This window comes from Pleurodeles waltl, chromosome 3_1 (genome assembly GCF_031143425.1).
Source record: "Pleurodeles waltl isolate 20211129_DDA chromosome 3_1, aPleWal1.hap1.20221129, whole genome shotgun sequence".
Classification (NCBI taxonomy): domain Eukaryota; kingdom Metazoa; phylum Chordata; class Amphibia; order Caudata; family Salamandridae; genus Pleurodeles; species Pleurodeles waltl.
The window spans coordinates 323,578,840-323,591,846 of record NC_090440.1 but is presented as its reverse complement, the minus strand read 5'-3'; the positions used below and the strand labels follow the sequence as shown (position 1 = coordinate 323,591,846).

The 13,007-nt window shown below is 43.9% G+C and overlaps 1 protein-coding gene across 2 annotated transcripts in view; it reads left to right on the top strand.

Moving 5' to 3' along the window:
- Nucleotides 1-13,007, top strand: part of CYP19A1 (cytochrome P450 family 19 subfamily A member 1) — a 392,824-nt gene that overhangs the window by 223,604 nt on the left and 156,213 nt on the right. For both annotated transcript variants that reach the window (XM_069222480.1, XM_069222481.1), the window contains one exon: nucleotides 9,997-10,173. In XM_069222480.1, coding sequence (XP_069078581.1) covers nucleotides 9,997-10,173 — 177 coding nt within the window. The remainder of the gene's footprint in view (nucleotides 1-9,996; nucleotides 10,174-13,007) is intronic.

Genomic DNA, 13,007 nt, shown 5'->3' with positions numbered 1-13,007 from the left:
GTGTGAGCGATAATAAGGGTTTTATGGCATGGTGTGCCTCGATGCTATCTGATTCGGCCACTGGGAGAGGGACTGACCAAACAGGTTTGGCCTGAGGCAATGGTTCCAGCTTGCCCAGGTCAGAGAAAAGTCAATCAAGGTGTACGTGTCCTTGGAATCAAATCCGACTGTATTATAAGCCTATGTGAGGGCAACTTTTAAAATGGCTGCCGTGTATAAAATGGGAGCCACGAGTGCAGGACGAAAATGGCGATTTCGAAGTGAAAACGCTGCTGGAATTGAGCGAAAATGCTCATGCTTAGTGTACTAGTCATTATCGGTCTTTTGATACTAAAATCGTACTGCTGTGGCAAAGTAAATTACATGGGTCCAGAATTTTTAGAACCACAAACCCTCCTTTTGCCCTTACATAGGCAATAAACCTATTCTCATGCTAATCTGAGTCCAGGTCTATGTTTCTAAAGTCGTTGAGATGTTGCTGTAACATCATCCTAGTATTTAGCTCGTCTCTTGGTGCAGGTTTCCGTATGCATGATGTAACACAGAAACCACATATCGCAGGAGCACACTGCACGCATAGACAGAACAGGAAAAGAATGGCCAAGATCATCCCAATGACCATCAGAATCTTCCATCCCCATGCTGATATCAGTTCCCAGAACCATCCCATTAATGACCAATCTCCTTTATCTAAATGAATAGATTCGGAAATTCTATGCAATTTGGAGATGGCCTGGTATACTGTTGGAGCGTTATCTGGGACAAAAACACAGCAACTCGACTGGATCAATGTACATACTCCACCCCGGTCTGCAAGTATGACATCTAATGCGACCCTGTTCTGAAGGGTCATAAGACGATCCGACTGGAGCTCAGCAGTCAAGTTACCAAGGGCACCAGCGGTTTCAGCCACGGTGGATTCAACCACTCTTACCAATTGCCTTATGCTCCTGCTGTTACTTATTTGTCCCCAGAACGGCAGAAAACCCTTTACGAAGGCCCCAAATTCTTGTCCTGCAGTGTCTTCTTCACTGAAGACGCCTCTAACTATCCTTGTCTTGTGGTAATCTGCCGCTGCTGTGTAGGTAGGGGGCAACAGGAACGAAACGAAGCATGTGCCCGAAAAGTCAGGGGGCAACCATGTAAAGGCTCTATCATGGCAGATGAAATAGGTGCCCTTAGCTGCCAAGAGCGGAGGGGAGGTCTGAGATGCGAAGACATATGTCTCAGTGCAGACGCTTTCCCCTAGCTGAGCTCTGGGATTCTTGCCAGTACCTTGCAGACACAGGTGACCCTGATGGGGTACAACCCAAATCAGGGAAGATATCTTAGCTTGCTGTTTCTCACTCATTGTGGCTTCATATCCGGTCATGTTCCATCCTATATATGCCATTGTCTCATCTCTGGGGATAGTCTCGTAGAGGATATTGTCCTTCATCATGTCTATGATACCTTTAACTAAAGCATTTTTCTTAGGGTTGTCTTCCGCAAAACGTAGGGGGTAGTGTGCATAGATGAATATCGTTCTGAATGCCCACACGGAACCATTGTGGCTGAAAGGCAGGATCAGATAAGGGATACCTTTATCTGCTGTGTGAGGCATAAGGCCACACACCTAACAGTTAGTTGTATTTATCACTAGTTGGTGTTGGTGCAAAAGCTGGATGAAGGAGTTATTAATGAACTCTAGTCTCCTAGCAGATTCATGTTTAGGGAGGAGTTGAAAAGAATGTGGGGAAACAGTGGAAGGAGGAGGTGTAGACGAGGTAGTGGGTGCCAATATCACGTTAAAACAGAATAAAATATATCCTATAAAAAACATAAGTATACTAAATAACATAAAAATGCACAGCAGCAAAAACCGTTTCCTGGTTATCGTTTCACATATTCTCTTCTTGAAACTCAGTCTTTCAACATGTTCTCCATTCTGGAAAGATTCCATCCTCTAACCGTTTCCGCTCGTGGCGGTTGGTTTACTTCACTTAGGAGTGTTCTGAATGTTCCAGGCCGCCCTAGAACAAACCAGACCTGTAGACCTTGTGTCCACAGGCTACCCCCCTAAGTCTTTTCAGCCACGATCCTACAGCTGAACCCGGATGGAGGTTCCAAAAATACAAAAAACAAAAAGTCATTCAAAAATAATTTTCCAGATTGGAGAACTTTGCTAAAGAGAAGAAAAGTAAACTATTTTATTTGTCCTTTATTCTTGGTCGTAGATTATAACGGTTATTCCCAGGTATCGTGTGGTCCTGAAAAAGGAGTTCAGGTTCTGTAGTGTCCAATCGAACTGACGGTGATACTGCTGAGTGAAAAATGTCATCACTTTGTTTCTCAGTGGGTGTTCCTTTTATTCGTGCATCGCTGAAAGGCAGAAAATGTGGCACGGTTTTAGTCTCTGAGTCGGCGACACCTTCCTGAACCCACCGGTCATATGGCAGAGGTAGGGGTACCCTTTTGCAATGGGTCCCATGGATCCAGTGTTTCTTCCCTTCTACTCGAACAGCTGATCTTGTGGAGAGAAGAACGAGGTGTGGTCCGGTCCACCTGGGCTGCTCGTTTTTGGTTCGCTGAAAGTTCTTTATTAAAACCCAGGATCCAGGCTCAATGGGATGACCTGGAGATTTAGAGACCGGAGGCCGGGTGTCGTGGACCTGTTGATGTAAGACACGCAATTTAGCTGTCAATTCATACAGATAGTCAAGCAAGACAGGATGCTCTATCTCGCTGAACTTCTTGGGCCTAGGCACTCCCCATATATTGGCCGGGCGGCCAAAGATTATTTCATAAGGGCTAAGTTTCACTCGTGAATGCACAGTCATTCTGGTTGATAGGAGTGCTAAGGGTAGAGCGTCAGGCCATTTGAGACCAAAGCTCGCTTGTATCTTGGCCAATTTTAGCTTTAGAGTGCCGTTATAGCACTCCACTAATCCAGCTGATTGGGGGTGATTTGCAGCATGAAACTTTTGGTTTATGCCTAGCCCTTCGCATACTTTCTTCATCACTTGACCCACAAATTCACTTCCATTGTCACTCCAGATCATTCTCGGCATTCCGAATCTAGGGAAGAACTGTTTCACAAGGGCTTTGGCTGTGGATAGCGCAGTATTGTCTTTTAGGGGATAGGCTTCCACCCATCTTGAAAAGGCACAAACAACAACGAGTACGTATTTTAAGTTGTTGCACCTCTCCATGTGGATGAAATCTAGCTGCAAAACCTCAAACGGATACGTAGGAGGTGCAAAATGACCAGCTGGAGTTGGGGTTCCTCTACCAGGGTTGTGTTTCAGGCACACCATGCAATTTCTAACCACATTTTCTGCGCACTTGGGAATTCCTGTATTTTGCCATACTGGGGCCAACAACTTATAAATCCCTTTCACACTGATGTGAGCCATTCCATGAACCATTGTAACTACTGCAAGCACATACGAATCGGGTAGCAACCATCTTTGATGTTCTGACAACTCGACCCAACAACCATTCGCATCCAATTTACCCGTACTTTCTCTCCACACACTCAATTCTCTCTCTGTGGCTTCAGCTTGAATCGATTTCACGCTTTCTATCGTGTCTTCACACATTCCAACATCACCAATCCATCTTGCAGGGCTCGCGACATACATTCGGCTCATCACATTCCTTGCCGTCTCTTTTGCGACCTCGTCAGCAAATGCATTCCCACGACCAACATCATCAGTCACCTTTTTATGTGCGCTACACTTCACAATCGCAACTTGCAACGGTAAAGTAAGTGAATCAAGAAGCTCATTTACCAACTGACCATGCTGTATTTTAGTTCCATGCGAGGTCAGGAACCCACGTTCCTTCCACAAACGCCCAAAACTATGGGCCACACCAAACGCATATTGGCTATCGGTATAGATAGTCACTTTCATTCCTTTTGATACTGTACATGCTCTTGTTAGGGCTATTAACTCAGCTGCTTGGGCTGAATTATGTGGGATACGTGCAGCTTCAACAATCGTACCCAAAGTTGTCACAGCATACGCCGCAGTCGTGTCACCATTCGGGAGCTTAAAGCATGAACCATCCACCCACAAAGTAGCATCACTCTTTGCAATGGGAGTGTCCAGAAGGTCTATTCTCCCTTTCGTTTCTTCTTCTGTTCTATGGAGACAATCATGTTGTTCGGAAGTATCTAACTCCGTCACAATTGGCAATAACGTAGCTGGGTTAAGTGTAGTGCATCTTTTTATATGTACATGGCTTGCTAACAATGTCAACTCGTAACCTGACAATCGAGCACTAGTTAAATGCTGTGTCTTGGTTCTGTTTAACAACGTGTCCACTGCATGTGGAACCATTACGATTAATGTGTTATTCATCACTAAACCAGCAGACTGTCGGATAGAAACAGCAGCTGCCGCTGCCGCTCTTAAGCAGCTCGGTAGTGCCTTAGCTACTGGGTCTAAGGTTGAAGAGAAATAGGCGCATGGACGCTCCCTGTCTCCAAACTGTTGTGTCAAAACTGCTAACGCACAACCTTCTTTCTCATGGACATACAGTGTAAAAGGCTTGCTGTAGTTGGGGGTACCCAACACAGGAGCTGAACATAATGCATCACGTAATTCGACAAAACTTTTCTGACAATCTTCAGACCATGGGAAGGGATTTGGTATATCTTTACAAGTTAATGCCACCAAGGGTTTGGCTATTAACGAAAAATTAGGTATCCATTGTCTGCAATATGATGTAATACCCAAGAAAGCACGCACTTCTCTTTGTGTTCTTGGCACACTTATTGCTGCAACAGCCCTGATTCTCTCTGGGGTCAGTTGCCTTCCCTCCTTCGAAAAGAGATGACCTAAATAGGTCACTTCTTTTTGACAATACTGTAACTTTGAAAGGGACACTTTGTGGTGTAAATCAGGCAAATGACGCAATAATGACAATGTTGCTTCTTTGCAGATCTCCTTAGTATCTGCGGCAACTAGCAAATCATCGACATATTGAATGAGAGTGGCGCCATCAGGTAACATAAGAGTGTCAAGTTGTGCTTTCAAAGCCTGACTATAGATAGATGGACTTTCACAATAGCCTTGAGGAGCTCTCTTAAATCTGAAGCTTCGTCCTCCCAAATTGAAGCCAAAAATGTCCCTGCTCTCTTCTGCAATAGGGATGCTGAAGAAAGCATTTTTCAGGTCTATTACTGAGAACCAAGTGGCTGAAGCTGGAATCATTTTCAACAATGCAGTGATATCGGGGACGACTGGAAACTGTGGCACAACTATTTTGTTCACCTCTCTAAGATCAATTACAAACCTATAAACAGGTGGCTGAGTAGGGTCAGTATGCTTCAAGACAGGCAAAACAGGACTATTGCAAACGTTGCCTCTTGTCTCTTCAATTACATCCTTCTCAATCAGATCACGAATAATTGCCAACAACGCTTTTTCCCCTTCACTAGAGATCTTGTATTGGGGAATACGTGGCATTTTAACATTGGCTTTTAATGTTATCACATATGGCTGAATTTCCAAAAGACCTACATCATTAGGTCCAGTAGCCCAAAGAGTATTAGGAAGAGACGAAAATTCTGGTGGAAATCTGTCCTTTGACAAATACATTGGTGAAACCACTTTCTTACCCAATGTGAGTTGCACTCCAGAAGGAGAGCAATACAATGTCGCATACAATCTCTTTAACAAATCTAATCCTAACAAGTTCTCGCCACAACCTGTCGTCAAAATAAGGGGTGTTTCAAATTTACAAGGTCCAACAGAAAGAGATATAGGGTTAGAAATCGGATTTCTAACTGGGGCGCCGGAAAACCCTACTGATACATTTGTTTCGCCAGACAAAGGTGCGCCAGGGAGTTTTGAGTGCATAATAGAACTCTTGGTAGCACCAGTATCCAACAGAAAAGGTTCTGACACACCTGATGCAATCACCTTAACATAAGGCCCACTCTGATCTACTGGAACTGAAACAACTCCCTCTCTTTGTCTATGGCTGTCCTAGCAATCATTACTGTCCAAATGCTCACCCTCTGTATAGTAATCATCAGTATAGTACTGAGCCGTCCTACCAGATGCATTAACCTGTTGATCAAATCTGTTCATTGAGTTTTGAGGGAGGAATGGGCGCGCGCTCTGGGGAACATATCCACGTCCTCTTCCTCTAGGTGCTTGTGGAACACCTCGACCTCTTAAACCAGAAGTACCATTTGCGCGCTGTAGCAAAGCAGGGCAACTATACTTGAAATGACCCTCTTCCTTGCAATATGAACACTGATTGGGACCTACTGGGATACGTGGTTGAGCATACTCGGTTCTTTGCGAGTTTCTCTGAAACGGTTGGGGCTGATAGTTATTCTGATAGTTGTTCTGTGCACCACTATTCTGACCACCACGTGGCGGGTACGCTTGTTGTAACAGAACCTTCGTTTTCAAATCTTTTGTTTTCTTCTCTACTCTATCTCTCTCATCTTTATCTCTATTTTCGTAGTATTGTGCAGTAGCCAATATCTGTGCTGAAGAGGAAACTGCCCAAGAACTTTCTGAGTCTTTTAACTTTTTACACAACTCAGGAAGCAGATTATGCACAAATTTATCGACGAACAAACGTTCACCACCTTCTTCAAACCTGGTGAAGAAATCTGATACCGTTTCTTCTTTCTTTTGCTTACATGCAGACAATTTATCCCAGTTTACACGCATCGCAGGCATTATAGTTTTCATGTAATCAATAATTCTACCAGGAAGTTCTATCACTAAAGGCTCAGGTTTAGCACCACCAATTTGTCGGGCATCTGCAGCAGCAATATTAGCCCATGTGTCACCTAATTCTTGAGCATGGTCTGTATGGCGAATCTTTCCCCATAAAGGCTGTGGAACAACATTCCCAAACAACATGTCTATGTCAGCTAAATTCATAATGCAAGACCCCGCAGTCTGTGACAATTCCTTGTAATACCCTGTAGGATTCTTACGGGGATCAGGCAATGTCTGCTTAATGGCTAAAACTTCAGCTCGCTTCCATGGAACGTGTACCCATACACGCTGGAAATGAGGCAGGACAGGTGGATTAGCATTTGGGTCCCCTTCCCTCCACTGTGGGGGAACTTCTCTCATGGGGTACTGTTTCCCTTTCTTTTTAGCAGAAGAATCATATTTAAATAATAACCTGGAAACACCTTCAGTCCTAAACGACAATAACATCGCAACTGCTTTCTCGACATCCCCACAATCAAACCTGTCGAAAAATCAAACCGTACACGACACAACTTAGGCGGATTGGGCTCCAAACCATTTTCCTCTAAATCCTCAGAAAGAAAAGTACACATTTTCTCAAAAACGTATCTCTGTTTCGGTTCTTCCCACTGATGGAAGACATCCATAACAGACTCTAGTTCATATCTCGCTGGTTCAGTAACCCATTTATGCGCCAAATAATTCAGTGTCTCTTTCTCCATACCATCAGGCAATTGGCTACGCAATTGCTTACGCTGTGAAACTGGGGTCGTAGCTAATGACCCAAAGAGAGGGGATAAAAGACTAGTCACAGTGTTTGTCATTCTCTGACGGATAGAGGGAGAGGTTGACAAATGAACAGGAGGAAAAACAGAATGAGACAAGGCAGAGACAGAAGCAGTATCAGAAACAATACCAGGAGTGGTAGTCGCTATAGTAGTCAAAGTTGTAGGAAGTAAAGGCAGAGCAGATGTCAAAGCCGGTGGCCCTTGAGAAGGCTGCACCGGAGAAATAGGAACCAACTGAGGAATAGCTGGTGGGTGCTGGGGAGGAGCAGGAAGCAATGCAACCACCGGTTGTGCAACTAGAGGTTGCGGAGGTGTCATTGCATTCTGCGCATAGGGTGGTGGCGAACTTAGCAAATGCGACATTAGGGGATCTTTTTCAGAGTCTTTTGCTGCATCTTGCTGAAGAGGCGGCAAAACTGGATAGCATTTATCTACTGTCATTTTATGTCGCCTATGCAACTGCTCATTCAACTGTTCTACTTCGTTATCTTTAAAGTGTATAGCAGCTTGCATAATCGAAATACCTTTTTCTCTCTTATTTTTCTTAGCTAATTTAATTTCCTTTTGCTTGGCTTCCTTACGCCATAAGCGGAAAGAATCAAACATTGCCGGCCGTGCTTTCTTCTTAAAAAGTCTAACTTCGATGTTATCTAAGATTTCTGTGTCAAAGCTACCATTTTGGGGCCATTTTAAAACACCATCTTTTCTGGTGTAACGGATCCATACTTCATTATATGTGATGGGGCCTGCTCCGTGCTTCACATATAGTTCATAAGTTGGAGTTCCAATCGGAGGAACCGGACATGAGTCCTCCAACCGGGAGTCCCTTTTACAACCAAGACAAAACAAATTTCCAAGTCTGCTAAGACCAGGCATCTTCGCTCACTAGTCTAGCTTCAAACTTCAAAGGATTATCGTTTACGATAGTCTCGTGAATACACGAGTCCTTCGGCTTTGGTACTTGCAACTTCCAAATCAAAGTGATCCCAAAGGGATACCAAACCAAATGTCCAACTAAGGACCAAACCAAGTGTCCAACTAAGGACCAAACCAAGTGTCCAACTAAGGACTGGGAGACGCTCCACTTATACTTAACTGAAAATATCGATGACGTCACCAGAGAACTCGTCTTATCGTTTCGCTCTACCAAACATCAATGGTCCAAATCAGGGCGATAGCCAGGGCAGCAGTCCTTCGTAGCCGTCGGGAAGCGGGGAACCTCGCAGCAAAGACTTTCGGACCACGTCGACATGCAGGGGTCGATGAAGTGGCGGCCTTCCTCCAGAATTTTCACACGAAGCTCCTCACAGACCGCAGGCTTGGACCGGTACCGCTGGTATCGCCCCACGTTGGGCGCCAACTGAGGTACTGGGTTTTTCTGAACCGGTACTGATCCGGTAACCCAGCGGTGCCAGGGTGCACCCAAAGACCTCGGGTACTTTCCTGATTCAGACTACAGAAACTCAGAGTCTTCTAGGTGAAGTCAAAGATCGAATTTATTGGCTGCAACCAAGTAACAAGCGTCCTAGAAGTACAACAGCACGGTTTGTATGTTCTCAGGAGACTGTGTGTCAATGCAAAATCAGGTTTCCTTATATACAGTTTTTTAAGCTTCAGGCAAACATTCTTGACATTTGGTTGGTCATTCACATGTTTTCACTACAAAGGAAAAAACAGTGTCATGATGAAACCTCATATTTCATGTCATCCAACCCATAATAAATTACCCGGCAAGGCCTAGAATTTCACATCAGATAAGTGTGGACCCCCAATAAAAACGGGCACCTCCCCCTCGTAAAGTAAGAAGAAGAAAAGAGCAGGTGCAGGTGTGAGCAAGATTAGGCAGGGTGTGTGAGCGATAATAAGGGTTTTATGGCATGGTGTGCCTCGATGCTATCTGATTCGGCCACTGGGAGAGGGACTGACCAAACAGGTTTGGCCTGAGGCAATGGTTCCAGCTTGCCCAGGTCAGAGAAAAGTCAATCAAGGTGTACGTGTCCTTGGAATCAAATCCGACTGTATTATAAGCCTATGTGAGGGCAACTTTTAAAATGGCTGCCGTGTATAAAATGGGAGCCACGAGTGCAGGACGAAAATGGCGATTTCGAGGTGAAAACGCTGCTGGAATTGAGCGAAAATGCTCATGCTTAGTGTACTAGTCATTATCGGTCTTTTGATACTAAAATCGTACTGCTGTGGCAAAGTAAATTACATGGGTCCAGAATTTTTAGAACCACATGAGTGACTCTGTTAATCACATAATATTATAATTCCTGTGTTAAAGATTTTAGAAAAATGCCATTTCTAAACACTTATGTTGTTGTCTGCCTTGTATGTATGCTAGTGCTTTGCCAAGAAGGTTATGTAGACAGATCATTATCCTATGATGATCAGGCGTGACAAAGTGGCATGACGAATTTGCTTAAGGAATTATGCGTGAAAAAGATTCTTGTCATTTAAAATCTAACATTCTACCTACTTTAATACCATTTTAGCACTATCTGGCCCAGGACTTGTGCAAACAACAGAACTGTGCATTAAATCAACAATAAAGTACCTAAGTAGACTGAAGGAAGTGACCGCTGAGAATGGAAATGTGAATGTGTTGACACTTATGAGGCTTATCATGCTGGACGCCTCAAACAACCTTTTTCTCAGAATTCCTTTAGATGGTAAGTAGAGTAAGCGCTGATGTACTCGATTGCTATTTATTGTTCTTAATAGCCAGAATTCTGAGTAAGTTCTTTTTTAAGCAAAGTGTTAACAGGCCCGAATAAGGGAATAAGGTAAATACAGTGGACATTACACCGTAGCTTGCAAAACAGTATGTGTTTTTGTAACTTAAAAGGAGAACGAAATGTAGGGCACTGAAGGAGTTTTTTTACGCAGTCCTGTAGCTAAGTCATAAGTAGGCATTGATTTTAATGTCTTGGGAAAATACAGATCCTGGGGCAAACTGGAATTTGCACATGGATTGTAGTTCCAAGTTTTGCATAAAACACTGCACCCCTGCAATTTTCCGTATTGCCACATTTCCACATGTTATACCTCATTTATCCAAAGAGTAACTGTTCCATACGCCCGGCAAAAACTCCACTAGCCAAAGTAACAATATTTACTTGGGGCCAGATGTACCAAGAAGACCTTTTGCGAGTCGGAAATAGCGATTTTTAAGAAATCGCTATTTCTGATTCGCAAAATGCAATGTATCTCATTTGCGATTCGGTAACAGCGATTTCTTCAAAAAGCAAATGCTATTACCGAATCGCAAATTGCGATACCGGCCCCATTCGCACCTATGGGCCTGTATATTTGCGATTTTTTTGTATTCCAAAATTTCGATTTTTTTAAAAATGCATTTTTAAAAATTTCACATGGTTACCACCAAGTTCAAGTTGGTGTTAAATAGCGATTCCTTAATGCCCAATTCGCATTAAGGAATTGCTTCTTACATGTGCTTAGAAATCGCAAATAAGGAATCCTTATTTGCGATTTCTTATTTAGAGACAGGGTCGCAATTTTAAGGTATCCCTATTTTGGCGATTCCTTAAAATTGCTTTCAGAATGCCTTTAATACATTCTGAAATGGCTTTTTGCATTCACAAACGGGCATTCGCACTTTGTGGATGCAAAAAGTTTTCATACATCTGGCCCTTGTGGTTCGGTAATAACCACCTCCATTCCAACACAGTCAGAATAAGAGCCTCAGACTTGCGTCCTCAAAAAGAATCTGCGTGAATAGAAAAGCGTTCTATTGGCTGAAGTAGTGAAAGACTAAAGTTAGCTTGTGAGCTCAACTCACTGTAGGTATAGCTAGAAAAATTGAACCAATAAGACGTGATAACCCAGCATTGTTTATAAATGGGACATGAGGGAAGGAAAAAGACAGAAAAGAACCACCAATTAATGCTGAAATGAAAGGCCTTCGATTACGACTATACATTTTTTTTTGCATTGCAGTCAGTCTGATTTCCGTGCAGATGCAGTCATTGTGGATGTTGCTAAATGTGAAGCGCGCCTCTAGCGCTATATGCAGTCGCTAGTCTTGAACTCTAGTAATTAGCTCAAATCACGGTTGCTGTAACTATGATATCTGAATACAATAAGGAATGTTTCTTACTTTCGTCTTTGAAACAACATTAATTTATGATTCATGTAAAAACATTATTATGTTAATCGTGTGTATGAAGCACATGTTCACCTACAGGTTTCTTGACACTGACTGATGGGTTGAGAATTTTGAACGCAACCAATTGAGTGCAGTATGCTTCACGGGAAAAATACGTTTTCAAAGCGGGTATGAAGGAGATATTAGATTCAGTATGGAAGCAATTGGGAAGACTATTCTATTCCAGAACCTTGAGGTGCAATAAGAGAACCTGCGTGTTCCACCTCTGACCTTCCTGATGTTATTGACGACAAACAGAACGCTTGATGAAGGACGTAGTGTGTAGTTCGGAAAATACCAAGGGCCATATTTATACTTTTTGACGCAAAACTGCGCTAACGCAGTTTTGCGTAAAAAAAATTAGCGCCGGCTAACGCCATGCGGGCGCCGTATTTAAGCAATGACGTTAGCCGGCGTTAGCCGCCTGCGCTGCCTGGTGTGCGTTGAAAAAAGCGACGTACACCAGGCAGCGCCGGCGTAAGGGAATATGGAGCTTGGGCGTGAAAAAATGGGGCAAGTCAGGCTGAGGCAAATGTTTCACCTCAACCCGATTTGCGCCATTTTTTTCCACTCCCAACCCCCATAGAAATGACTCCTGTCTTAGCAAAGACAGGAGTCATGCCCCCTTGCCCAATGGCCATGCCCAGGGGACTTCTGTCCCCTGGGCATGGTCATTGGGCATAGTGGCATGTAGGGGGGCACGAATCAGGCCCCCCTATGCCACAAAAAAATTAAAAAAAATATACTTACCTGAACTTACCTTATTGTCCCTGGGATGGGTCCCTCCAGCCTTGGGTGTCCTCCTGGGGTGGGCAAGGGTGACAGGGGGTGTCCCTGGGGGCATGGGAGGGCACCTCTCGGCTCCTTCCGAGCCCACAGGTCCCTTAACGCCTGCCTTTTACAGGCGCTAAAAAACGGCGCAAAAGCAGCCGTACGTCATTTTTTTTTACCCGCCCACTCCCGGGCGTGAATTTTGCCCGGGAGTGTAAATACGTCTCACATGCCGCGGAGTCACTTTTTTAGACGGGAACGCCTACCTTGCATATAATTAACGCAAAGTAGGTGTCCACGCTAAAAAAGGACGCAAACTCCATGGACTTTGGCGCTAGACGCGTCTAACGCCAAAGTATAAATATGGAGTTACTTTTGCGTTGGAATTGCGTCAAAAAAACGACGCAATTCCGGCGCAAACGGAGTATAAATATGCCCCCTAGTCCGCCGAAAAGAAATGAAGGTAGAGGAATCTTTATGAATAGCTTTAGAGGTTATACAGCGAGTCATTACATGCAGTCGCTTAAAATGACAGGCTGATGAGAATTAAGGGTTCTGAAGGACTAG